The sequence below is a fragment of the Mauremys reevesii genome, linkage group 2, assembly GCF_016161935.1.
Source record: "Mauremys reevesii isolate NIE-2019 linkage group 2, ASM1616193v1, whole genome shotgun sequence".
NCBI classification, from domain to species: Eukaryota; Metazoa; Chordata; order Testudines; family Geoemydidae; genus Mauremys; species Mauremys reevesii.
The window spans coordinates 218,367,522-218,394,113 of record NC_052624.1 but is presented as its reverse complement, the minus strand read 5'-3'; the positions used below and the strand labels follow the sequence as shown (position 1 = coordinate 218,394,113).

Below are 26,592 nucleotides of genomic sequence, written 5' to 3'. Positions count from 1 at the left end.
ACTAAAAGCTGCAGAAGAATGTTTTAAAAAAAGGAGTAGGCAGATTGTCAGATGGTGCTGTCATGTTGAGAGCAGAGAAGGCTGGGAAACCCTCTTCAGGACATAACCTAAGAGTTACAAAAGAGAAGGTTCTGCAGAAGGAATGACCTGCAGCCACTGCAGTAAGTGGTTTAGAGCTTAGTAAGGGCCAGTTTGGAGGTATACTTCTTTCTTTCTTTCTTTCTTTCTTTTTTTCGCTGCTTGTATCCATTCTGTCCTTGCAATTTTTGAACTCTGGAATGGAGATGAGTCTGTCACACAAGATTTCCAGGGCCCATGACAACATGTAAAAGCAGGTATCGTGCCCTATACCCTTGCTGTACCTTACCAGAACCCAGTCCCCAAATGTACTTCTCCTTTGTTTTTTCCTGCCCTGCTCCCATTTTTTTCAAATGGGCTTACAGTATTTCTCACCCCAATTGTACAAAAACCATAAGTCAGGCTGCAAATAATAAAATTGTCCAAAATATTTAAAATAGATGCAGTACAACCTAATAAAAATACAGTATAATGAGGACATCAGCACAAAATTGGATCTGGAGGAATTTAGAAAGTTGATTCAACTACTTGTGATGCTGAGGATTTAAGCTGTCTTGCAGAAAATATTTCCAGTGATATTTGAGCCAGCTTGACTTTAAGATCCCAGGTCAAGTTTGCCAAGTTGGCAGTTAGGGAAAAAAACATGTTTTAACTTCCAGATTGAACATGTTTGATCTGGAGTCACTGAGACACAATAAACAATGAGGCCTATTATGCCATGTTTCTCTACTTTTTTCCAGACAAATGCTCTTTAAATTCCAACCCAACCTCCACTATTTATCAGTAGGAAGCTAGCTCTATTTAGAATTGGGAGGGCCTGCCATAATGCAATGCCACCTAAATTCCATTGGGTGGCAGAGAAGCTTCTTGTCAGGTGAGAGTGGATGAATTCCTGTTCAGTAGAAGAAACAGACATTACAGTCATCAGGGCAATACGTGGACCAACCCAGGAGTCAATTATTACCCTTTTCAGCTTCAATTACCCTCTGCTTACCCTGGTAAGATATGTTTACTTTGGATTATCCCTTTTTTTCTCTTGCTAATGACAAAGACCCTTCAAATCTCAGTCCCCATGTAGTGTATTAATTGAATCATAATAAATATATGTAACCTACATCACTACCCTTACAATTCTAGGATTTCTGATTTTATTAAAAAAGGAACATGGTCACATGAAAACATTTCCTGCCCACATAATTTGACATGCCCTGCAGAGTTCCATGCATACTAAATGAAGAAAAGGGAAACAATAATTAGGTGCATTCCATAATGTTGCCCACATCCTCATATTGTTGGGCACACTGAGATACTATTGAAGGAATTAAAATTCACCCTGGGATGAACGATGACACTTTTGAAATGAGGGGTGGGTGAACCTCCACATTTTCTGACTGCAGTCAGACCACCATCTAGTCTGCTGTGATTTGTTCAGATCTTACAAGCTAAGGAGGGATAGGGACGGTTTGGTACTTGAATGGGAAACCTCCAAGGAACATAGAGCTGCTGCTGCTGGAAAGTGATGATAGTGATACACTGGGGGGCACTCTTCTTCTTCTGCTTCAGTGCGGGTACTCATGCACTGTGCTGCTGGAAATGCCCCCCTGAAAATGAGTGGCGAAACAAAGGACTTCATTATGTAGGATCATGAAATTGATACTTTTCTTAATAGTAGGTGTCACAGTTTCAGAGTAGCTGGACTTTTACCCCTCCTCTGTGGTTTGCTCAAGGAGTGCTCCCAGGTCTTAAACATCTAGCCATCACCTCTATCTGGGCAGGTACCCATGTCCTGCTCCCTTCTGACCACATATTTTAGGCTGCAGCCCCCTGCTCTTTAACGTGGTTATCCCCAGAAGGTGTAACCAAGGACCAGCCCCCTGGTCTTTGGCTACTCTCCATGGATAATGACAGTGATATACCAGAAACTCAAACAGCTCTTTCAAAGCATACAGAGCAAACATAAAAGAATAAGAGATCTAGACACATATTAAACATACCAGAAGTCAGCTATCAGTCCAGACCCTGGCAGATTCAAGCCTTCTAACTCCTCAGCAAAGCTGGTTTCCCCTTCCCACCCCCCCACCCTTGGATCAAAGGTTGGGTCCATTTGTTGAAATAGAAAGAAGATGACTGTATTAGTTCAAGCTGGCCCTTTGAACCCCAAGCCATTTTGTGTGTGTGTGTGTGTGTGTGTGTGTCAGCCTCCAGAGACCAGGTAAAACCAGTCAGAGCCCCTTTCCCCACAGAAGGCCAAGCTTAAAGGCTGGGTATCTGCATAACCAGCATGGAGATTTTGCGTTAATCACCTCTTAGTGCTCCCAGATTCTGCAGAAAAATCCCCGTAGTGAGCCAGGAACACACAATTACACATCAAATGTATTAGCTCAAAGGGCTATGAATATTCTATGGCTCATACTGTCTGCCCCTTTCTCAATACAATGGTCTTTGAAGTTTTCATGCTTTCCATGTAAAATGCAATAATCTCAAGATAGGCCTGTGTTTGTCATATCTGCCACAGCAGAGATATTAATCTTGGTGTCCTGGCCACATTACAACCAGGATGAATATGTTTTGCCTGCTTAAATTTCCCCTGTATTTCAATTGGACACAGTATTCTTCTTTTTTGCTTCTTGGCGGGTATGATGTTGTTTACATAGAGCTGTGTATCATCTGCATACTTCTGACACTTCAGTCATTGTTTTACCATTCAGATGTTGAATAATATGCGGGACAAGACTGAGCTTTGTAGGACTCAAGGGAAGGGATCTGGTCTAGAGAGAGAGTTGTCCATAATAACCATCTCCGTTTTATCTGGGCGTGATGACCCTGAGCCATTTCAGGCCATGTCCATTCACTTCAGTGCTGCCTAGAGGCAGGACAAAAGTATTTGGTGATCAGTGGTGTCAGATCCCAAATAGAAGTCCTGCAAGGTGACTATGGATGTCGTTCTCTTGTCTATAATGAGGAAGAGGTCACCCACCAGAGCAACAAATGCTATTTTCGTAGCATGCCCTGCCTGGCCTGAAGATTGAGAGGGATCCAGATATTGGCAGCCAATGTGGTGTTGAAGACTGTTTTGCTTGTGTCTCAATAAACTAAGTTAGACACTGAGTGATACTTTGGGAGGTCTCTAGAAGAGTCATGTGTATAGGGTAATATTTCCCAGCTTTCTTTATGCCTAGCCAAAAAGCTGGCCAAAGCTGAACCCAGGTAAGATTGAGAGGATACTGTTACAGAGAGGGAAGCTTTTTGAAGAACTTGCCTCCTCGGTAATATTCATTACTGTCAAAGGCATTTACTTTGAGATATTAAATAGGTCCAAAGCCTTGTGGACCTTTAGGTCTCCTTGGTGCATTTGAATACCCAAACGACTATGCTGCAAAAAACTTCCAATTGTGACTGGCCAGAAGGGAACCACCCATCCTATCCAATGCATATGGTGCAAAGCAGCCCTGACGCTGGCAGATCTGGCCCCTAGAAGATCTCCCACAATACAGGAGGAACCTGAAGTGGTTTAGAGGCATTTTAGTGGCTTTTAAGCCAACCCCTTCCCTGCTACTGGCAAAGAGGATGTGGCAAGGACATCTTTACACCCTGGTGATTACTGGTAGCTGGACTGTTCCAGTGTGCATCAAGGAGCCCAGCCTAGCAAAAGTGGCCTCAAGACTGGGGAGGTAGGGTTTAGAGCTACCTTTGCACTCCCTCCTCACAAAGCCCTCTTCATATCTAAAAATAAAGCCAAATGTTCTGGAAAAGCTCAAACTGGTACAAAATACCAGTTCATCTCCTACAGGTCACTGTGAACATATCACCCTGGTGCTCTGCTGTCTGCACTGGCTTTCCAATGAATACAGAATCCAGTTCAAGGTCTCTTCCCCTGACTTTCAAAGCCCTCACTGAGATTGGCCCTGGTTACCTGAGATTTGCTTCCATGACTATGACCTCCAACAGCGTTCCAGTGGAACAATGAAAGTGTTCCCAAATATTAGGAGGTTTGTGAGTGCAGGAGACAGAATTTTCACAGGAATTCAATCTAGATTACGGAACTCCCTCCTAAAAGAGATAAGGATGACCAGAGACTTCAGCATGTTCAGAATCAAATGCAAAAATCATTTATTCGACTTAGCTTTCTCTTCAAAAACTCCCACAGACACCCACTCATATAAAACCCCCATAAGATAATCAAATTATTTTTCCAATAGGATGAGAAGGAAGGAAGAGAGAGCAATATTGTTATTTCTATTTTTAATTCTTGGGAGATGATCAGTTTCTGAATGATGCTGTGTGACATTAAAAGAGCTTTTCCATTCTAACTCAGAATCTAACTTCCTAACTTGTTCCCTCTGTGTGTGCGCATGCACACATATGTATGTATATATTTCTCTTACCTACTTCGTATGCATGTTGTGAGGATTAATTTTTGTAAAGTGCTTTGAGATGCTTAAATGGAAGGCATGGCTATTATACTAATATCACTAGTAATCAGGACCATATTAAAACCTTTTTGCTTAAAAGGTTTTAAAAGTACTCCTCCTCTCTTCCCCGGTGCTCCCTACTTTTAACATACCCATCTTCTGCCCATTTAATCCTCATCTCATATCTGTGTTTCTTTTCATGGACTGTTCAGGATGGAACCACTTTGGGACAAGCCTTTCTGTTTGACTCTTTCTCTCTGATAGCGACCTAATCTTTTAAAGGGCAGCTACTCCCCCTCCATTAAGTATCATTTTGGCAGGCAACTAAGGGAGGAGGAGCCTGTTCTTTAAAGGCTTTGAAAGTGCATTGTTACAAAAAATAAATAATTAAAACAACAAGTCTTTTAATAGGCTTTTGAACAATAATCCCTTCCACTGCCCTTTGGCTCATTGTGTTGCTGGCTCTTTTTCATTATTTAGATTTAGTGTGTATTTTAAAAAGTTAAGTTTTAGCAATTAAGGGTTTATTTGATGTTAAAAAAATGTTGCACTAGCAGTTGGTTCTGGAAGCACATGCATGGTCACCTGGCAGAAGCAACCTACAGGAGGCACATTAGAGGTCCAGGATAGGCGCCAGTGAAAGACCAAAACAAAAGCATCAGCAGCATTTGTTTCTGGTTAAGTACTTTAGCATGAGGCTCACCACTGGAGTGGTTTACCCAGCTTTTATCTATTTGGAATTCACCCCCTGCGCACTGCTCCCCCCCAACCTCATAGAAAAGCAAGTTAATTAGGTGGACGGGAGAAGCATAAGATTTTTATCTTCCTTTGTTTGATTTTTACAACCTGATGACAGCATTTGATTGGTTGGTAGCTAACACTATTCCTGAAGCTGTTAGACAACCATTTAATTGTTCACTGTGTGGCATGCTCCACAGTTGATATTTTTTAATGCAGGTTATATTTTGTGAGCAGACAGAAAAGCATTTTATTTTCCTTTTTGTTTGCCAGTTCTGCCTACAATCCACAGAGGATTCTACAGAAGGCTGGCAATTCCAGCTAGGATTCTCTGAATGAATAATTACTATCTTTTTTTGCATGGTTTCATTTCCCTGTTTGGGGAGTTTGTGTGGGTGTGTGTGAGGGGGTGTCCTTGCCATTCAATGGGTTATTATGTTGACATATCAACTCTCATGTGACCAGCATTTGGTGGATCAACATCAAAGCTTAAACCTTCTGACCCTCACTCACCCTAGGACAACACCAAAAGTTTTGTAATAGGAGGCACACACACCATGAATATTTAGTGTATGCTCCAGTATAAATAGAGTGCAAGAGCTACATAGCAACAGCATTTACAATTTTGGCCTGACTTGGGTGTGTCCATTTTTGGAGTGCTCAGATGAGACAATCTAGAGCCTCACTTTCCTGTTTGACTTCATTTAGAGCTGCTGGTGCTTTGTGACCATGGAAAACTGAGTCTCAGAGCAGGACTGGCCTTACCATGAGGCGAACTGAGGAGGCCACCTCAGGTTCCAGACTGTGTGGGGGGGGGGCACTAGGACCCAGAGTGTAGAAAATTGTGTCTGCTGCTGGTGCATATGTATACTCTCTGCTCTAGATGCATAGATATGGTGGAATGCTGTGCTGGAGGAAGGAGGGCACAAGAGACATGGCAGGCAGGAGAAAAGGTGAGAGGGAATAACAGAAAGCAGCAGAAGCTGCAGGGTACCTCTTATGTACTTCTCTAGCACCCCAGGAGCCTGGACTGATTAATACGAGCTTCTCAGGGAGCTTCCTGTTTCCTGCTGCTTCCCTGAACCCACTTGAGGAGAACAGGCAGTCAACTGAAGTAGTAGGAGCCAGTTAGGCCCTTAAGATGCTGATATCTTCCCTCACTCAGGCCCTACTACCAGCCTGCTTATTTGTCCCTTTCAATCGAGCATTGAAAGCCACTATAGCTGGCACAGAACAGCAGTCATGAGTGAAAGAAGAAAATGCCCCTCTGGGGCAGCATTCAGAAAAAGAAAGCAAGCAAAGGAAGCTTTTCTATCTAAGCCGGAAGGAGCTCTCCTGAGATACATAGATACAAATGCTCACGGTGAGCCTTCTGGCCCCAGTGAGGATATGAGTGGTGAGGAGATGCCTGATCTTCCAGTTAGTCAGAGTGCAGGTGACCTGGCAGATACCGGAGTATCCATATTTCTATCTCAAATTGATGTAACCATATACATTCCTGAAGAAAAGTGTAGATCAGAGAAGAGTGTGGTGGACGTGCAAGAAACAGCTGCTGCTGAGTTTAATTCCTTAAGTCTAGGTGATCCAGGACTGTGGACCCACTTGAGGGACTTCCTTGTAGTGCATGGGCCACACCAAGTGAAAAACTTCATATTCCCCAAACACAGTGAAAATAGAAGTTTCCATCCAACACATTACTGGCATGAAATCCTCAATGGTGACATTGCTTATGTACTCAAAAACCCAGAATGCTGCATACTGTTTTTGTTGCAAACTCTTGCAATCTAATGTTCCAGCCACATTGGGTTCTACAGGAACAAAGGACTGGAAAAATCTGTCTAGAAATCTAACATGCCATGAGAAGGCAGCAAATCACCAAAGAGCATTCCATAGGTGGAAAGAACTTGAGATGAGACTAAGGTTAAAGGCCACCATAGATGATCAGAATCAAGAGAAGATTGCATCAGAGTCTCTTTACTAGCAAAATGTTCTGAAAAGGCTCATTGCCATTGTGAGAATGCTTGCTACCCAAATCCTAGCACTGTGTGGCACTTCAGATTAGCTGTATGTGCCAAAACAATGGAAACTTCCTTAAAATTGTGCAGCTGATGGCTGAGTTTGATGCTGTACTCCAGGAGCATCTAAGAAGAGTCACCACCCAAGAAGTGTACACATACCACTACCTTGGAAAAACAATTAAAAATGAGATCATACAGTTACTGGCAACAAAAGTCAAACAGAAGATTGTGGCAGATCTGAAGTCAGCAAGATATTACTCTGTTATTCTGGACTGCACATCTGACATCAGCCATACGGAACAAATGACTTGAATGGTGCGTTTTGTAACAACAACAGAACCTAGTGAAAATGTCCCTGCAATGGTGACCGTCAGAGAGCATTTTCTAGAATTTATTGACATTGATATTACTACAGGAGTTGGTATGACAAATGTGCTTCTTAAAAAACTGGAAGATACCGGCATTGCGATAGCTGACATGAGAGATCAGGGCTACAATAATGGTGCCAACATGAGAGGAAAGAACAGAGGAGTGCAGACACAGATCCAAGAGTTAAACCCTTAAGATTTTTTTGTCCCATGCAGTTCTCATTCACTGAACTTGGTGGCCAGTGATGCAGCATCAGCTTCTAGTAAGGCTGCTGAATTTTTTAATGTAATTCAAAGCATCTATGTATTTTTTCTGCATCAACTGTTCAATGGAAAATTTTGAAGCAACGTCTGGGAACATCCTCTGTGACACTGAAACCACTGAGTGCCACATGATGGGAAAGTCGAGTGGAGGCAATAAAGCCTATCAAACACCAAACTGGGAAGATAGATGATGGCATAGTTGCCATTATGGATGATAATGCTATGACAGGAACTGTTCATGGGAGAACAGTGGCAGAGGGAAATGGAATCACCAGAAACATACATAACTTCAAATTTCTGTGTGGTTTAGTGTTGTGGCAAGACATACTGTTTGAAATAAATGTTGTAAGCAAGAGACTCCAAGGTGTTGACCTTAATATATCTGGAGCAATGGAACAACTGGACAAAGCAAAGTCATACCTACAGTCTTACCAGTCAAATGAGGGATTTCAAAATGTTCTGAAGAGTGCACAGAAGTTGACAGAGGAACTTCACACTGAAGCTTTTTTCCCACCCATTCAAGAATACAAGAGTCACTGAAGAAGACATTTTGATTACAAGGCATGGGATAATCCCATAAGAGACCCCAAACAACAATTCAAAGTTGAATTCTTTAACCAGGTGCTAGATTGTGCAATACAGTCAGTTGAAGAATGTTTCATGCAGCTCAAGGAACACAGCAATATATTTGGGATGTTGTATGATATTCCAAAACTCCTCACTATACCTGAAGAAGACCTACACCAGCAATGCAGGGCACTAGAGACAGTGTTGACACATGATGACATGCATGATATTGATGCGAGTGATTTAGGTGATGAACTGAAAGCCCTTTCAAGATATATTTCAGCAGGATCAACTCCAAAGGCTGTTCTGGAATATATGTGCACCAATAAGATGACCACCCTCTTTCCAAATGCTTTTGTTGCTCTGCGCATACTTCTAACACTTTCTGTAACAGTTGCCAGTGGAGAAAGCAACTTCTCCAAGATGAAGTTAATGAAAACACATCTACGCTCCACAGTGACACAGGAGAGGCTGGTCGGCCTTGCAACCATCTCAGTAGAGCATGAGCTGGCTCAGACGTAGACCTTCAGGAAGCAGTTCAAATCTTTGCAACCAAGAAGGCATGGAAAGTACCACTTTGATTATTCAAACAGATAAAAATGCCAGTGTTTACTATGCAGACAAGAAAAGTTACATTTGCTGTTCAGGCATTTCAAAGCTAAGTGTTACTTAAAATTTTTGAACAAGGCATTTTAAGTTGTTAGTTCTCCTTTACTGGGGTAGGGAGCAGAGCGGTACCATGAGAGGAGTGGAACAGGAAGAAGGCAGAATTGAGACCTTTCAAAGTTTTGGCCCAAGAGAGGGGGGTCCGGGGCATCATTTGAGCTCCCTGCCTCAGGTGCCAAAATTTTGTGGGCCAGCCCTGTCTCAGAGTCTCAAAAATGGAGGTACCCAATATCAATAAACCTTTGAAAATTTGGGCCATACTGTTTTAATTTAAAAAAAAATGGAGGATGGCAAAATTGTGTGCTAAGGTATGTATGCAGTGAACATTGTGTGCAGCGAACACTGGTCAGTAGTATTGTGTGGAAATATCCAAGGGAAGAATTGGACCCATACTGTATATGAAGTGAAATAAATGAAATTAGGCTCCCAGAGTATCAAAAACATTTCCTCTTTTGGATCTAGTTTTGTTGTTGTTGTTTGTTAATTTGTTTTTTTACAGGGCTAGGTACCTTACAACAATGGGTTAAAAAGATCATGATCCCTGCCCCGAAGTGTTTACAAACTTGGATTCTGATTCTGCCATAGGAATTGTGTAGTTAGACATTTTCTCCCATGTGCAGTGTCACTGAGATCAACAGAGCTCTGTGTTGGAGCAAAATTCCACCCCTGCAGATCCATTTGCAAGATCATAGAATCATATGACATAGACTTTCAAGTCAGAAGGGACCATTATGTTCATCTAGTCTGACGTCCTGCACAAGGCAGGCCACAGAATCTCACCCATCCACTCCTGTATCAAACCCCTAACCTATGTCTGAACTATTGAAGTCCTCAAATCATGGTTTAAAGACACAGTATTCTAGATGAGGTATCACCAGTGCCTTGTATAAACGGTACTAACACCTCCTTATCTCTACTGGAAATACCTCGCCTCCTTATCTCTACTGGAATTACCACCACATTAGCTTTTATTTCACAGCCATATCTCATTGGCGGCTCATAGTCATCCTGTGATCAACCAATACTCTGAGGTCCTTCTCCTCCTCTGTTACTTCCAATGGATGCAAACATTCTTGTTATTAATCCCTAAATGCATGACCTTGCACTTTTCACTGTTAAATTTCATCCTATTACTATTACTCCAGTTTACAAGGTCATCCAGATCTTCCTGTATGATATCCTGGTCTTTCTCTGTATAGGCAATACCTCCCAGCTTTGTGTCATCTGCAAACTTTATTAGCACATTCCCACTTTTTGTGCCAAGGTCAATAATAAAAAGATTAAATAAGACTGGTCCCAAAATCGATCCCTGAGGAACCCCACTAGTAACCTCCCTCCAGCCTGACAGTTCACCTTTCAGTATGACCCGTTGTAGTCTCCCCTTTAACCAGTTCCTTATCCATCTTTCAATTTTCATATTGATCCCCATCTTTTCCAATTTAGCTAATAATTCCCTGTGTGGAACCATATCAAATGCCTTACTGAAATCGAGGTAAATTAGATCCACTGCATTTCCTTTTTCTAAGAAATCTGTTACCTTCTCAAAGAAGGAGATCAGGTTGGTTTGGCACAACGTACCTTTTGTAAAACCATATTGTAGTTTGTCCCAATTACCATGGACCTCAATGTCCTTAACTACTTTCTCCTTCAAATTTTTTTCCAAGATCTTGCATACTACAGATGTCAAACTAACAGGCCTGTAGTTACCTGGATCACCTTTTTTCCTTTCTCAAAAATAGGAACTATGTCATATGGTACAGCCCCTGAGTTTACAGATTCATTAAAAATTCTTGCTAATGGGCTTGCAATTTCATGTGCCAGTTCCTTTAATATTCTTGGATGAAGATTATCGGGGCTCCCCGGTTTAGTCCCATTAAGCTGTTCAAGTTTGGCTTCGACCTCGGATATGGTAATATCTATCTCCATATCCTCATTCCCATTTGTCATCCTACCATTATCCCTAAGCTCCTTATTAGCCTCATTAAAGACTGAGGCAAAGTATTTGTTTAGATATTGGGTCAAGCCTAGATTATCTTTAACCTTCACTCCATCTTCAGTGTTTAGTGGTCCCACTTCTTCTTTCTTTGTTTTCTTCTTATTTATATGGCTATAGAACCTTTTACTATTGGCTTTAATTCCCTTTGCAAGGTCCAACTCTACATGGCTTTTGGTCTCTCTCACTTTATCCCTACATGTTCTGACCTCAATAAGGTAGCTTTCCTTGCTGATCACTCCCGTCTTCCACTCCTTGTAGGCTTTCTGCTTTTTTCTTAATCACCTCTCTGAGATGCTTGCTCATCCAGCTTGGTATACAATTCCTGCCTATGAATTTTTCCCCCTTTCTTGGGATGCAGGCTTCTGATAGTTTCTGCAACTTTGACTTGAAGTAATTCCCGGCCTCTTTCGCCTTTAGATGGGGACTAATTTAGGATATGCTGCAATGAGGCAATAATAGAAGAAATAAAGGATGGTCCACTAGTTAAGACACTAGTTTGGGACGCAGAAGATTCAGCTTCACTTCCTTGCTTTGCTACAGATTTCCTCTGTGACCCTGGGCAAGTCACTTAAGGACCCAAGGCTATCTGCAAAATGGTGTAATAGCACTTCTCACCGTGGTGTTGTGAGGATAAATACATTAAAAACATGTAGGTGCTCAGATACTATGGTAATGGGAGCCACAGAAATATCTGAGATATAGACAGACAGAATTGGGAAGAGTTTGGAGGCTGAAGAAGAGCGAGAACAAGGGTAACATCCTATAATGTGGTTACTCAGTGAGGCACGGTAGTGTATATCTTATTTTAATAATAATTATTTAAGATATTAAATAAATTTGGGACTTGATATAAAGCCTGTTGTAATCAATGGAAAAGCTCCATTGACACCAGTGGGCTTTGGATCAGGTCCCTAATGTCTTAACTGGCTACTTTCTTTTAGGGTTGTATTATTTCCTCTTAATAAAAATAATGATAATAGAAAAACTTATTGCAGTATTTCAGATATATACAAATTAAGAGCCTGATTCACTTGGGTTAAGTGCTACCCAACACGTGAAAGTGATGGAATTGGTCCCGAAAGCATTTTATTTGTTGCAGATTGGATTCTAGTCAATGAGAAATAATTATGTTTCTTTTGCAACGCATCAGTGAAAAATATGAAGAACAGTGCTGTCTGTGATTGGGCCACCCACCATGTCAGTCACTGTTCCTGGCTGCAGAATTAATCCACTTCAAATGTTACTGATTTGTGCAAGATTTTGTCTAACAGTTTGGAAGCTCAAGTATCATATGCTTACAAGTGGTATGCAATTCAGTAAAGCATGAGACAACCTATCTATAGAAAACCTTACAAGCTTAAAAAACAAGTTGCCATTTTTTGAAATGCCATTTACATCGGAGTCATCCACTACATAAAATTTGTTACCAGATTTAATAGTTTAACAATCTTTATACTCATTTGAAATAGTGCTTATTCTTTATACAAAGGTACTTTGGAAATATCTTAGTTCCCAATCCTGAAAACATGCATGTACTTAACTGTAATCATATGAACCATCCATTGAAGTCAATGAGGCAGTTTTTAAACATGGAGGTAAACCATGTGTATAAGTGTGTTCATGGACAAACCTAAAGACAGGTACAGTAGATTATGCTGCCTTCTATATAACTGAAATATGATCATTGCTACATCTTATTCTTATGTTGTCCTCTCACACACCTAAAAGTAACAGGTGTTATGTAAAACCTACCTTTGTTACCTTCAAAAATATAAGTCAAACAAAACATTTATTACTACTAGCTGAGTGTAGAAATGTGTGCCTCATAGATCAAAGCTACAAAGAAATAAATGGGGGCTGGGGGGAGAAGTGGGAGGGGATTGATTTCTGCTGCTGGTCATTAGAAGAATGGAACTACAAATGTAGTAATGACAACAAAGTTCTGGATCTTGCCATTGATGGAAAACTCATTGTCCATGAGTTATTCTGAGCATAAGGACGTTTTTTTTCACAGCAATTTAGTATGGTGAAGTCTACCGATCACTGTGCTGCAGGAGCTGAATAAAGCAGTTCTGCTTATCATTTCCCACGTGTAACTTTGTGACTAGCAGGAGACAAGTCCCTGAAGGCTAGAAGAGCATACATAAAAACAGAGAGAGAGTCAACCCCTTGTAAAATTAAGAATACTTGAAATGATTGAGATTATTTAAAAATAAATGTTAAAAACAGACAAGTGCCTAAACTAGAACCAAAGATTTGATCCTCCCCAAACTTTAGAAGGGATTTTGCTCTGAGAGCTCACCTGTATAATGAGACAAATCAGAATGCTGGATCTGAAATTCCATGCCCACCTGAACTTTGGGAGCACTGAAAGTCCAAACTTGGGTTTGAATTTTGTAACTAAGGCCTCTTTCTTTAATGTGCCAAAGGGAAACACCAAATCCAAGCATCCTGAACTTTGGGGTCGGGGGTGGGAATGGGAAGACATGGCATAAAAATCTGGTTCTGAATTTTACAATGAGGCCTTGTTGATGTAATACGCCTACTGGAACCCTGAACACCTAAGTCTGAGCCCTGGGGCTAGCGCATCTGAATCCAGATGTAAAACTTGTTCAAAATTTTCAGTTGAGGCCCATTTCTAGATGAAAGGTTTCAGATAAAAAAGTAAACATACTACAGGGACTACAAATATGTTTTTAGCAAGCAAAACTTACAAAGTGAGACTGAAGTTCTGATTCGGAGATGATAAAGCAAGAAACCATAATGTAAAGACAGAGGAAAAAGTAACCCTCCCCACCCCCGTCCTGTTTTCCTCCACACACACTCACAAAGTTGTTTACAAAAGTGCCTTGTAGTGACTGGTAGTGGTGTCACTCCGTTCCATGCCCCACAGCTATCACCGGGCCTCATGGGAGATGTGACTACAGCTTAGGACATGGGACCGTTTGTTCACTCACTTTCTGTGAAAAGAGTTTTGAAATGTGTTTTGAATAGACAGCATTTTCTTTGTGTAGTTGGTAAATAACACAGAGCAAAGTTAGTCAGCAAGTTGCATAGCTTCTGCATTCTGATTCTTTGGAGCCCTTTTGTACCAAGCTTGGCAGGATGTTTTTAACAGAATGTGACCTCACTGGGATACCAGAGGTAAGGAAAAATAAAATATTGGGGTGGTTGTGGAATATTTTGTGTAGAGCTGACAGAAAATATTGTTTCAAAACCTTTCATGAGAAGAGGATGGTTTTACTGCAATCAAGGCAACACACTGTACAGAAGAATCAATGTATGTAGTTTGTGAGTTATAATCTGTCATAAATAGATTCTGTACTTCCATGCTTTAAGATAAAAGATATTGATTTGCAAGTCTCATTATTATAATGTAGTTGCTAAAAGATCTAATATTTATGGTAAAACTCCAATATATTTTTGTTTGCAATTTTAGAAAAGAATAAGGAAATTGGATCTAGTTGTTTGTAAAAGTCTCAGAAGCAACAGTGCAAGAATCAGAACTGTGGAAAAAACAACAAAGCTAGAAGAAAATGACCTATCAGGCAACTGTACAAAGTCACCAGGTAAAGGTAAGAGAGAGAATTGACTGCAGTGCTTTGACTAAGTAAAATCATGTACAGGGTTTCAGCACCACACATTTTGCTATGGAACCATGGCTTGTAGTTTTGACGCTACCTGGACTAATTTGGATCCAGGGCAAATCATCCTGGGGAATTAATCTCCCAAGTATTTACCCTCCGCATGATCACCCCCTTTTCTCCCTCTGCTGGTCACTCAAGGAGCAACACTGATACTAACTGCAAAGGAAGCCAGTTGCCTTTCTTCTGAATTCAGAGGAAAGTGCGAACTGTTGCTGAATCTTATTGATTTTGTTATTTGTTGCAGCCATTTCTAAAGCATTCATCACCATAGTATCTGGTGATGCTAGGTTCAGGTGAGATAAATGGGAAAAAAGCAAAGATAAGAGAGAAATTAGGATATATAAGAAGTTAAGGGGAAAATGGTTTTCATATAAATAGTGCTAAAGTAGCTGAAATGTTTAGTTGTACAGTATGGGATTTCATTTTAGATTTTGCTAAAAACTGGATTATCCATTTGTGTTTAGGATCTAAAAAGTGTAAACAGAGGAAAACTGCATCTATTGTTACATATAAGAAACCAAATAGGTAGGCATGATCCTGAAAATTTCAAATGGTCATTTTGCTTGCCATTATCTGAGGCCCCATACATATTCACAATGTGCACTGTACTTTATTCTATACAGAGACAGAACAAGATTCCACAATACTTGCCCTGAACTTTTTTCCCAGCAAACACAGGTGACTTAAAAAAAAACCCCAGCTCTTTTGGGGTCATTGATAGATTGGCTGGGGAGCAGTGTGAGAAAATAAAGTTCTCATGAGTCATAAAACTATTATTCATAGCTGAAGAGTTATATAACAAGGAAGTCTAAAAATAGCCTTAGAAAATTGGAAAGTTTCGCAGCATTAGTGTCGCAGATACTGAAAATGTTTTTTGTGGTAAATGAGCATGGAAAAGTTTGCTAGTTTACTTATTCTGAACTTGGGTTGTTTTTTACTGTAAAGCACAAAGGTCTAAATATAGTTGAGAGACTGAATAAGTAGACCAGTGATAAATCATGAGTAGTAAGAAACCTGAAGTAACCACATCACTGCTTTCAATGGGACATGTTAATGACTTTGATTTGATATAGTGATACTTTTATAACATCAGACTTGCTGCTGAACTTTGATCCACTGGTGTGTAGTAGATAAGGGCAGATAGTAAAGTTGCCAGCTCAGTTCTAATTAGAGCAAATAATTCAGCAGAAGAGGGTCCTGGAGACTAATGTGTTATGTAAAGTGGAAATCTGTCAAATATGAATGATTGCAGACAATGAATATATAATCATGGGACAGAGTCTTCCTGTGTTTGGCACTGTACAAAAACATAAGAAAAAGGTGGTCCATGCCTCAAAAAGCCAAAATGCTTAAACTGTATATATAAGATGAGAGACAGCTGGTGGATGCAACACACTAGATAGTAAAGATGAACAAGAAATTGTTGCCAATAAATAAACCACACTTAAATACAATCAAAATAGCATCCTGGATGTTTGTGTTGCTAATACCTTTATATCAACTGTAATTGCAGTGTTATTAGATCTGGTTTTAATATGTTTGCTTTAATAGTGTCTCACCCTCCATACAAATAACTGCATCACAAATGGTTTAAAACTCCACTTCCTCTTACATTTCTTTCCTCGGATGTGTGATGACTAATACCCTGTTATGCTACAGCCAGTTCATTTTATGAAATTCAAATCCGAACAGAGGTAAAAAGTTCAGCAATAATAGGCTAACTTTGGCTGGTTTCATATTTTTGGAGCTTACAGCGAATAAACCAGTAGAGGTCAGTGCAGAGTGCTGAAATGGAAGTATAGCTGCTACATAGTAAAACTCAGTGTTTTATACTCCACTTCTAGTCCCCAGCTGTAACTCTTTAAAAATCTGTTAAAAGACAATAACTTATACTAAATGTTTCCATCTTCTCCACCAAGGTAGATTCAAAATACTTGGAGGATAATTTAATAATGACAGAATACTTAAATTAAGTTTTCTTAAGTAGCAACAGCATGTGTATTGTAGCACAGGACAGCTTGCAATGAGACAGTAGATTTATTATTTTGTGGGATCATTGTACAGGCCAACATGTAATTCTTTTTTACAAACTTTTTTGCTGGTAAAGTAAAGAAATCATAGAAATGTAGGGCTGGAAGGGATCTCAGGAGATCACTAGTCCATCCCCCTGCACTGAGGCAGGATTAAGTATACTTAGACCATCCCTGCCAGATGTTTGTCTAACCTGTTCATAATATAACCTCAATTAGCTGACTGTCTTGCAGGGTGATGGTGGGAGGCATAGAATAATTCTAGAGACTCAAGGTTTCAGATAATACATGAAACTTTCAATTACGTTAACAAATAGGGGTGATGATCCTGTCTCAAGTAGCAGAGATTTGGATAATCAAGATTGAACAATGTTCGTAAAATTCAGTATGTAAAATCTAAGTATGTTTAGTATCATTTTTAAAGCTGTTGTTTGCTCATGGTTTCCTTTAATGATCTAAAGTAAGGAAAGACAATCCTCCAATTCTAACAAAGGCTTTGTATCTGCAAAGATCCTGCAATGTACAGTATCCACATAAAAGTTCATTTCTGAAGGACTTTTGTTGAAGCTGCTTTCTATAGATCTAAAAACTGCCACCCACATGTTGCCTGTTTTGTGTCTTAGTTATTTTTACTAAGGTTTTTGAAAAGCACTTTGCTATAAGTTGTACTTTGTGATTCTCAGAGAAATTGTACAGATTTAAACAAAGAAGGATAAAAAAAGAACTCTGGTAGGAAGTGCCCTCTCAAAAAGGTGGGATTTTCAGAAGCACTCTGACTCAGCACTGGTCTAACTCTGCGCCTCATGCAGTCAGTGAGAGTGTTGCCATGGAAAAGTTTACCATTGACTTCACTGAGTCCAGAGCTATGTGAACATTGAACACTTTTGCAAATTCTACTCATACTAATTAATAGTTTGATCCTGTGACGTACTATCACTTTCCATTGACTTGCGTAGGAGTATTGGGTACTCAACACCTCTGAAAATCATGATGTTTTTACTTATGTACCTAAATGTGGATTTAGATGGTAGTTTCAGGCATCCTAGACTGAACTTCGGCCTATAGTCATTTATTTTTATTAGCTGTTTCAGTTTTTTTTCTCTGACCAAATACATTTCTTGAAAAGTAGCACAAAGTTGAAACTAGGGTCATTTCTCTTATCTTTTTAAATGTCTCTTTTTAGCTCTCAAGTCCTAAAATGTAGAAGTCCAACTGTGTTGCTTCAGTGAATTTTATTTATAAGCCAAATTGCATAAACACCTGGTCTGCCTTTTCTGTATGGAGTATAAAACCCCTAAAATTCAGTGACCAAAATAATATCAATGAATAGGTGTACTTCTACCACATATATATCATATTAAGAGTTTTCCATTCTTATTTGTATCTAAACCCTATACAGCAAATTACTTCTAAATTGTAAATCATTAAGGGGTCTGTTATCACCAAAAGTTGTACTCTGTTACCAAATTAATATTTGCTGTTTCTTTGATTGGGGTACTATTGTCTGTCACATATTTATAGGTGTATTAAACTATGATCTCACTATTTCTTCTCTTTCTAACTTCTGTGATTCCTTGAGTTTGCCATTTCTTAAAACCCTTCTCTGTCAACAACGTTGTATGTAAGAGAGCAGTATGACTGCTCAGAGCTCCAGTATGAAACTGCAGAAAAACCTGAGAGTCTCTGGATTAAATTTAGAAGTATGAACAACAAGGGTGATGTCGTGGTGGGAGTCTGCTACAGACCACCAGACCAGGGGGATGAGGTGGATGAGTCTTTCTTCCAGCAACTAACAGAAGTTACTAGATCGCAGGCCCTGGTTCTCATGGGTGACTTTAATCACCCCGATATCTGCTGGGAGAGCAATACAGCAGTGCACAGGCAATCCAGGAAGTTTCTGGAAAGTGTAGGGGACAATTTCCTGGTGCAAGTGCTGGAGGAACCAACTAGGGGAAAAGCTCTTCTTGACCTGTTGCTCACAAACAGGGAAGAAATAGTAGAGGAAGCAATAGTGGATGGGAACCTGGGAGGCAGTGACCATGAGATGGTCGAGTTCAGGATCCTGACACAAGGAAGAAAGGAGAGCAGTAGAACAGAGACCCTGGACTTCAGAAAAGCAGACTTCGACTCCCTCAGGGAACTGATGGGCAAGGTCCCCTGGGAGAATAACATGACGGGGAAAGGAGTCGAGGGAAGCTGGCTGTATTTTAAAGAAACCTTATTGAGGTTGCAGGAACAAACCATCCCGATGTGTAGGAAGAAAAGTAAATATGGCAGGCGACCAGCTTGGCTTAACAGTGAAATCCTTGCTCATCTTAAACACAAAAAAACAGCTTACAAGAAGTGGAAGATTGGACAAATAACCAGGGAGGAGTATAAAAGTATTGCTCAGGCATGCAGGAGTGAAATTAGGAAGGCCAAATCACACTTGGAGTTGCAGCTAGCCAGAGATGTTAGGAGTAACAAGAAGGGTTTCTTCAGGTATGTTAGCAACAAGAAGAAAGTCAAGGAAAGTGTGGGCCCCTTGCTGAATGAGGGAGGGAACCTAGTGACAGAGGATGTGGAGAAAGCTAGTGTACTCAATGCTTTTTTTGCCTCTGTCTTCACAGACAAGGTCAGCTCCCAGACAGCTGCACTCTGCAGCACGGTATGGGGAGGAGGTGACCAGCTCTCTGTGGAGAAAGAAGTAGTTCGGGACTATTTAGAAAAGCTGGACGAGCACAAGTCCATGGGGCCGGATGCGCGGCATCCGAGGGTGCTAAAGGAGTTGGCCGATGAGATTGCAGAGCCATTGGCCATTATCTTTGAAAAATCATGGCGATCGGGGGAGGTCCCGGATGACTGGAAAAAAGCTAATGTAGTGCCCATCTTTAAAAAAGGGAAGAAGGAAGATCCAGGGAACTACAGGCCAGTCAGTCTCACCTCAGTCCCTGGAAAAATCATTGAACAGGTCCTCAAGGAATCAATTCTGAACCACTTAAAGGAGGGGAAAGTGATCAGGAACAGCCAGCATGGATTCACTAAGGGCAAGTCATGCCTGACTAACCTAATTGCCTTCTATGATGAGATAACCAGCTCTGTGGATGAGGGGAAAGCAGTAGATGTGCTATTTCTGGACTTTAGCAAAGCTTTTGATACAGTCTCCCACAGTATTCTTGCCAGCAAGTTAAAGAAGTATGGGCTGGATGAATGGACGGTAAGGTGGATGGAAAACTGGCTAGATGGTCGGGCTCAACGGGTAGTGATCAATGGTTCCATGTCTAGTTGGCAGCCGGTATCAAGTGGGGTGCCCCAAGGGTCGGTGCTGAGGCCGGTTTTATTCAATATCTTCATTAACGATCTGGAGGATGGTGTGGACTGCACCCTTAGCAAGTTTGCAGATGACACTAAACTGGGAGGAGTGGTTGATACGCTGGAGGGTAGGGATAGGATACAGAGGGACCTAGACAAATTAGAGGAATGGGCCAAAAGAAATATGATGAGGTTCAACAAGGACAAGTGCAGAGTCCTGCACTTAGGACGGAAGAATCCCATGCACTGCTACAGACTAGGGACCGAATGGCTGGGCAGCAGTTCTACAGAAAAGGACCTAGGGGTTACGGTGGACGAAAAGCTGAATATGAGTCAACAGTGTGCCCTTGTTGCCAAGAAGGCTAATGGCATTTCGGGTTGTATAAGTAGGGGCATTTCCAGCAGATCGAGGGATGTGATCATTCCCCTCTATTCAGCACTGGTGAGGCCTCATCTGGAGTACTGTGTCCAGTTTTGGGCCCCACACTACAAGAAGGATGTGGATAAATTGGAGAGAGTCCAGCAGAGGGCAACAAAAATGATTAGGGGGCTGGAAGGACTTATGAGGAGAGGCTGAGGGAACTGGGATTGTTTAGTCTGCAGAAGAGAAGAATGAGGGGGGATTTGATAGTTGCTTTCAACTACCTGAAAGGGGGTTCCAAAGAGGATGGATCTAGACTGTTCTCAGTGGTAGAAGATGACAGAACAAGGAGTAATGGTCTCAAGTTGCAGAGGGGGAGGTTTAGGTTGGACATTAGGAAAAACTTTTTCACTAGTAGGGTGGTGAAGAACTGGAATGGGTTACCTAGGGAAGTGGTGGAATCTCCTTCCTTAGACGTTTTTAAGGTCAGGCTTGACAAAGCCCTGGCTGGGATGATTTAGTTGGGTTTGGTCCTGCTTTGAGCAGGGGGTTGGACTAAATGACCTCCTGAGGTCCCTTCCAACCCTGAGATTCTATGATTCTATGATTCAAGCAGATATGCATTGTTGGGCTATCCCATAGCCCCACATTCAGATGATTATGTATTTTAGTATCTCGTGTTGAATACGTTAAGGGGAATAATCTTTGGCCTCTGTGCATTGCCCAATAGGGAATAAATTATTTTTTAAATATTGGAATTATGTGTATTTTAACATGTACTGTACACTTCGGCTTTGTCTACAATTGGGATTAGGCCTGATTCAGTCATTGGTGGTCAGTAATCAGGGTATTTGCAGTAGTGTAGACCCCTTCATGTAGACAAGGACGTGCCAGGGTTTGGACCAAGTGAGTTAATCAAGGTTTTCCCCTTCTTGTATTCAGGGCATCAATCCACAGAGTGCAAAAATAACTGCATAATAAATTATATCCCATGTTACACAAGAAAACATCGAATTAGCCATTTTATTTCTGGTGGCCCTGCTATTTCAGATGAGTGCATTTAGTAGTACACTCACTTGTTTACAGTACTTACGTGGGATAGGAAATGGTGCTTTTCACTAATTATAGTAGTTTGGGCAGTATAGATATTTCTGCCATTCCCTTGAGAGCAGTTGGAAACATATTCCAGTGTTATATCCTTGTGTAGCTTGAACAATCTTAGCAATTTGTTATTATTTAATTTATTTCTTCACCCTCTCTCAGTGTCCTGTAAATATATATGCCAGCCCTGGGGGAAAAAAAACTAAATAAATTGGTGCATTGAGATTGTTGACCTCCTTTTCTAACTGACACCAACTCTAGAAATAAAACAAATCCTGAATTACGGTTCTTTCACAAAGACTGAAAACTGCTTTACTTTTCTTACATAAAACTTCAGGCAATGCTCTCATACATAAGTATGGGTAAGAAATCAATATGCATACAGCAGCCTTAACTCTGACCAAAACAAATATTAATTCAGTTTTTCCAGTGCATGTAAATAAATATTTCTATGTTTACAACACATGCAAGTTATTTCTGAGGAAATCTCCATTTTTAACAATTGTATTTTTATAACATACCCCATATTTGCATATATCTATTATTTTACAGGCAATTGAATTACAACAAAATTATTGATAAATCAGAAAACCTTGTCAATATATATATGTTATATATATAAAATTTTGTATTTTAGAAAGCAACCTGATTTTAATAGTCTGTTTTTTTCTGCGTCTGTTTAAAAATCATTTGTAATAGTGTTACTGTCTCTGAACATGCAAATATCTTGACAATATTTTTACTATAATAAGCAGAACAAATGGTTCCACAAGTAAAATAATTATCCAGTAATAGTGGCCCAATTATGTGACTGAGGAAAAGTTTTCCAGTCTGTTTTTTTAGGTGGGAGGTAAGACTGTGATGGAGAACATAAAACGTAGATGTTTTATATTTGTAATGCAAGGGGTGAACTATACCCATTAAATTACAAAATAGGACAAGGTGTTAATTGTAAGGCCTAAGGCACCTTGCAAGGTTCTGAACACTGAAAGTTCATGTAGATTGAGATACCCTGCAACTCACAGACCCTGCTGTGACTGGTTCCTAACTCAGAGTAAATGGAACATGATTCTAATGCAAGGAGTGTCATGGGAATTTTTTTGGGCAGGGGAGGGGAAGGGAAAGGTGGCATAAAAGGATAGATGATGCAGGAGAAGGATCATAGAATCATAGGATTGGAAGGGACCTCGAGAAGTCATCTAGTCCATTCCCCTGCACTCATGGGAGGACTAAGTATTATGGGCCACTAGGTCTTGATCCTTGGATCAAGTCCTTAATAATGGAGTTCCAGCCACTACTGGCTGGTAGGAGCACAATTAAATTCACCACAGCCAGCCTCAGCTTGTGACAGTGTTGTAGAATTCTGATTCCAATGGCAAGGGTGCAAACATGTTTTGTCACTGTCTCTGAACATGCAAATAGCTTGACAATATTTTTACTACAATAAGCAGTATGTTCACAGTGAGGATGCTGTATCGTTTCTATCAGTCTAATCTATTTAGGCATTCCTATTGTGCTCCTTTACACTGTGCCAGGTGGTATCTGCACCTGCTTGAAAACGTTTCAGAAACTCAGTGGCTGAAACTTGGCACCCAAGTTGTCAACCCAGAGGTATTTTATGTTCCATTTAAGAAAAGCAATCTAGTCAAATCTGCAGTTACAGGACTTGGTCCAGCTCTCTGATACATGGAGGGTGCTACCACATACTGCACGCTGGAAAATCGACTGCTGCATTTGTGTTACAAGAGGAGGTTTACTAAGACACTGTATGTGGTGAAATCATAGAATCGTAGAAGATTAGGGGTGGAAGAGACCTAGGAGGTCATCTAGTCCAACCTCCTGCTCAAAGCAGGACAAACCTCAAATAAATCATCCCAGACAGGGATGATTTGTGCCATATATTGGCAGGAAGAATTGATCCTTTGCAGTTCAAGGGATTCAGAATGGATTAAACTCAAAAGTAGTAGCTATGGGCCTTTGGTTTGAGAGGCATGTGTGTTGCACTGTCTAGGCACAAGAGCATATGGGTTTATATGCTAAATCATAACCAGGAATAGAGGATCAGAGGCCCAAGAGTCCTCTGCTATATAGTTCTGCTAGCATAGTCCAATAATTGTAATGAATGCTCCAGAGTAATAAGCATTATGCTTGTATAAAATAAAGACCAGTGTAAGCTCTACATTCATTGATTGGAGCCTTAAGCAAATGTTTCTTTCCATCAGCTTGCTCATGAGGCATAAATGTAATTATAGATCCTGTGCAGCAGTATCTGTAATGGTAATGGGCTTGTAAACAATCCCAGCAAAGTTATGCAATGCACACTCTTTGGTGCATAGACTGAATACATTCTTCCTTCACAACTGAGGGCACATCACTGCCACCACAAAAGTGTTTAACCACATCAATTTCTTTGGAAGAGTTAACAATTGTGCTAGTGTGTTGTTGTTTTTTAATTGGAGCAGTGTAATTCAGGTGCCTCTCAGCACTGCAAATAAAGGAAACCCTAGGTGAAAGAACTTCATATGAATGTATGGAACTGGATATATCTTACATGTAAAACAATGAAGAAGGAGGTTCAAATTATGGCTGGTCCTATGCAAGTGTACTAAAAGAAGAGACACACCTATAACATAGCAGCTATAATTTATCTAGGTGCATGGAAGGGAAATAGGGTAGGAGTTAGCTATATGTCAAGCAGGGACAGGCCAGTGGCTCTATTCCCCATGAGCTGGCAGAGTTGCATTGGGGGAGTACTGGTTAGAGCTATCCAAGGCATCCCCTTCCAACACATGTGTAATTCCTCCATAGCCAATGCTGAGGTGAGGCATTCTTTCCCTTTCACCAGGGTGGATCAGGTTGCGAGAAACCTAAATGTTATAAGAGTGGTTCAGTCTCTTGTGCTTAGGCATCAGACATGTGGCCACATAAGACAGGTAAAGTCAAAGTGTTGTTCCAATACTGTGATGGTCAAATCTGAAATGTTGGAGTTTGGGTGTTGTCACAGACCCACAGGGTAGGGCCAACACCTTCAGCTTTGGAACAGCTTCTTGGAGGAACCTCTTTGATGTGCCAGACCACAAAGGGTTTCACTCTTCATTCAGGGTAGGCCACACGGCCTTGCTGCCTCCTGAGAGTGAGCCTCTGGGGCTTCACCACTCCTGCTTCACGCTAGGAGCTCTCTTCAGTGCTGAACTGAGACAGACACCTGGTAGAGACTTTGGGGATTAATGCACCACACCAAATATTTAGTGATACTCAAGCAGCATTTTCAAAGCAATAGGGTTTCTTAGTCAACCCTAATACAGCATAAGGAGTTGTTAGGTTAGCAGAGAGAAATGAAAATTAAGCCATAGTCCATTCTGGTCAGCCCAGAGCACCAGCCAAACTGCAGTGAACTCCATTTTTGGGTGCTCCGTCTCTCGCTCTCCAACTTCCTTCCTTAGTCTGTTCCCAAGTGAGAGAGCTCTAAGCTTCTTCCAGAAACCAGCCGTTATCCCCACCACCTCACACTTCCCAATCCTCTGTTCTCGAGCGGGGTTCTTTTCCCAGCTGCCCTACTGAGAGGTGGGGAAATCCTCCACCCTCAGGTCATTGGCTGATAGGTGTCAATGTCCTGGTGAGTGGGCTTTCCATTGTCTTCTCAGATTTTCATTGATATGAGTTGGCCTTGGCCAGTCTTTTTTAATGACAGATTCACTCCACTCAGACAGTTGGGTGACACACTCACACCTAAGTCTTTCAGCCTTCCTTGAGAGCAAATGTAGTCCTCCCTGCCCCCATTAAGTAGCCATGCAATGCATAGGGGAAACTGAGGCAGACACGGCCTCGTAAAATAGTACAGAATGTTCCCACTTAATCATAGGTGTAAACTGGATACTTATACAAAGTGTCTGAACCTCTCAGGGCTGCACATTTATGTTAGAAAAATTGTGAGTACAGATGTTTAGCTAGAAGAGCTAAGTGAATAATGAGATGGAAATAGTAGAATTCTGAGCCATGTTTTTATCTGATCCTGTTCGTATCCACTTTTTGTTCTCTTTCATGGAAATTTGTGTGAACTTCTTTTTGTTTGGGGAAAAGTTTTTATTCATGTGACTATTGGCATTTGGAGATGAACTGGTGTATGTGTGCAGGAAGTGCTCATCTGGGTTTGGGAGTGAGGCTGTTAGGAGGCCGGGAGAGATTAGGTGCATACTTTTAAGTCCGTAGTTTTCTCATACAGAATAAATACATCTACATAAGTAGCAGTGAAGAGGAGAAAGGAAGGCAGGGTGTAGGAATGAAGCTTAGGTAACAGCAGAAAAGCCTTTTAGTTGGAGACATGGTACCTGCTGGAGATATTTGCACATGTTCTAATGTTCCTCCATATGGACAGAAATTGAGTCAGGGTGAACAATACCCAGTGCAACTATATTTTCGAGTCTCTTCTACACATGGTAGATGGCCACGTACCTGCTCCTGCAGCTGCATGATCACCCACCAGCATAATAGGAGTGCGATGCAGTCAGGAAGGAAAGTCTTAAGCCTCACTTCCCGTGTCACTGAGAAGTTGGTGGGAGGAGAGATGAGCAAAAAGCAATGTCAGCCAAGGGGGAGGTGAGGTCATAGCCATAGCAGCAGCATCAAGGTGGGGATCAGCACCTTCAAGCTGATCCTGGATTGGTCCTTACTGCCGTATTTATCCACAGGGTGAATAAAGCATGAGATGTGGCTTGCTGCTGGGCAGCTGTTTTTGTCGAGTGGGAGCGCACTCTGGATAACAGGAACTAGGAACATAGAGAGGACAAGTGGGTTTCTACAGAGGCACTGGGAGACATTGCAGTGTCAAATCATGAGGGACGAGGAGCTGCTGTGGTACTGGGTTTTAGGCACCGGAGGAAGCAACTTACAATTGGAATCCTTAAGTATCAGAAACACTGATAGTCTATAAGAGAGAAAAGCCTGTATCAAAGAAGCCACATTTGTTCCTCCGGCTCTGAGCTCTTGGGCAAATTAGGTGAATACTTCCATTCCCCTCATGAAAGGCTGCTCAGCTTGTTCAGGCCACTCCAACTC

General features: G+C 41.1%; 1 protein-coding gene across 2 annotated transcripts in view; it reads left to right on the top strand.

The window, feature by feature from the left end:
- Positions 1-26,592, top strand: part of ST18 (ST18 C2H2C-type zinc finger transcription factor) — a 240,991-nt gene that overhangs the window by 30,870 nt on the left and 183,529 nt on the right. The window contains exons 1-2 of one of the 2 annotated variants that reach the window (XM_039527205.1): positions 12,685-12,747; positions 14,547-14,682. Coding sequence is in view for 1 of the 2 variants with exons in the window: in XM_039527204.1 (XP_039383138.1) it covers positions 14,547-14,682 (136 nt within the window). In the remaining variant the exon portion in view is untranslated. Of the gene's footprint in view, positions 1-12,684; positions 12,748-14,546; positions 14,683-26,592 lie in introns of those variants that run through there. The other variant, XM_039527204.1, reaches the window with a different exon arrangement.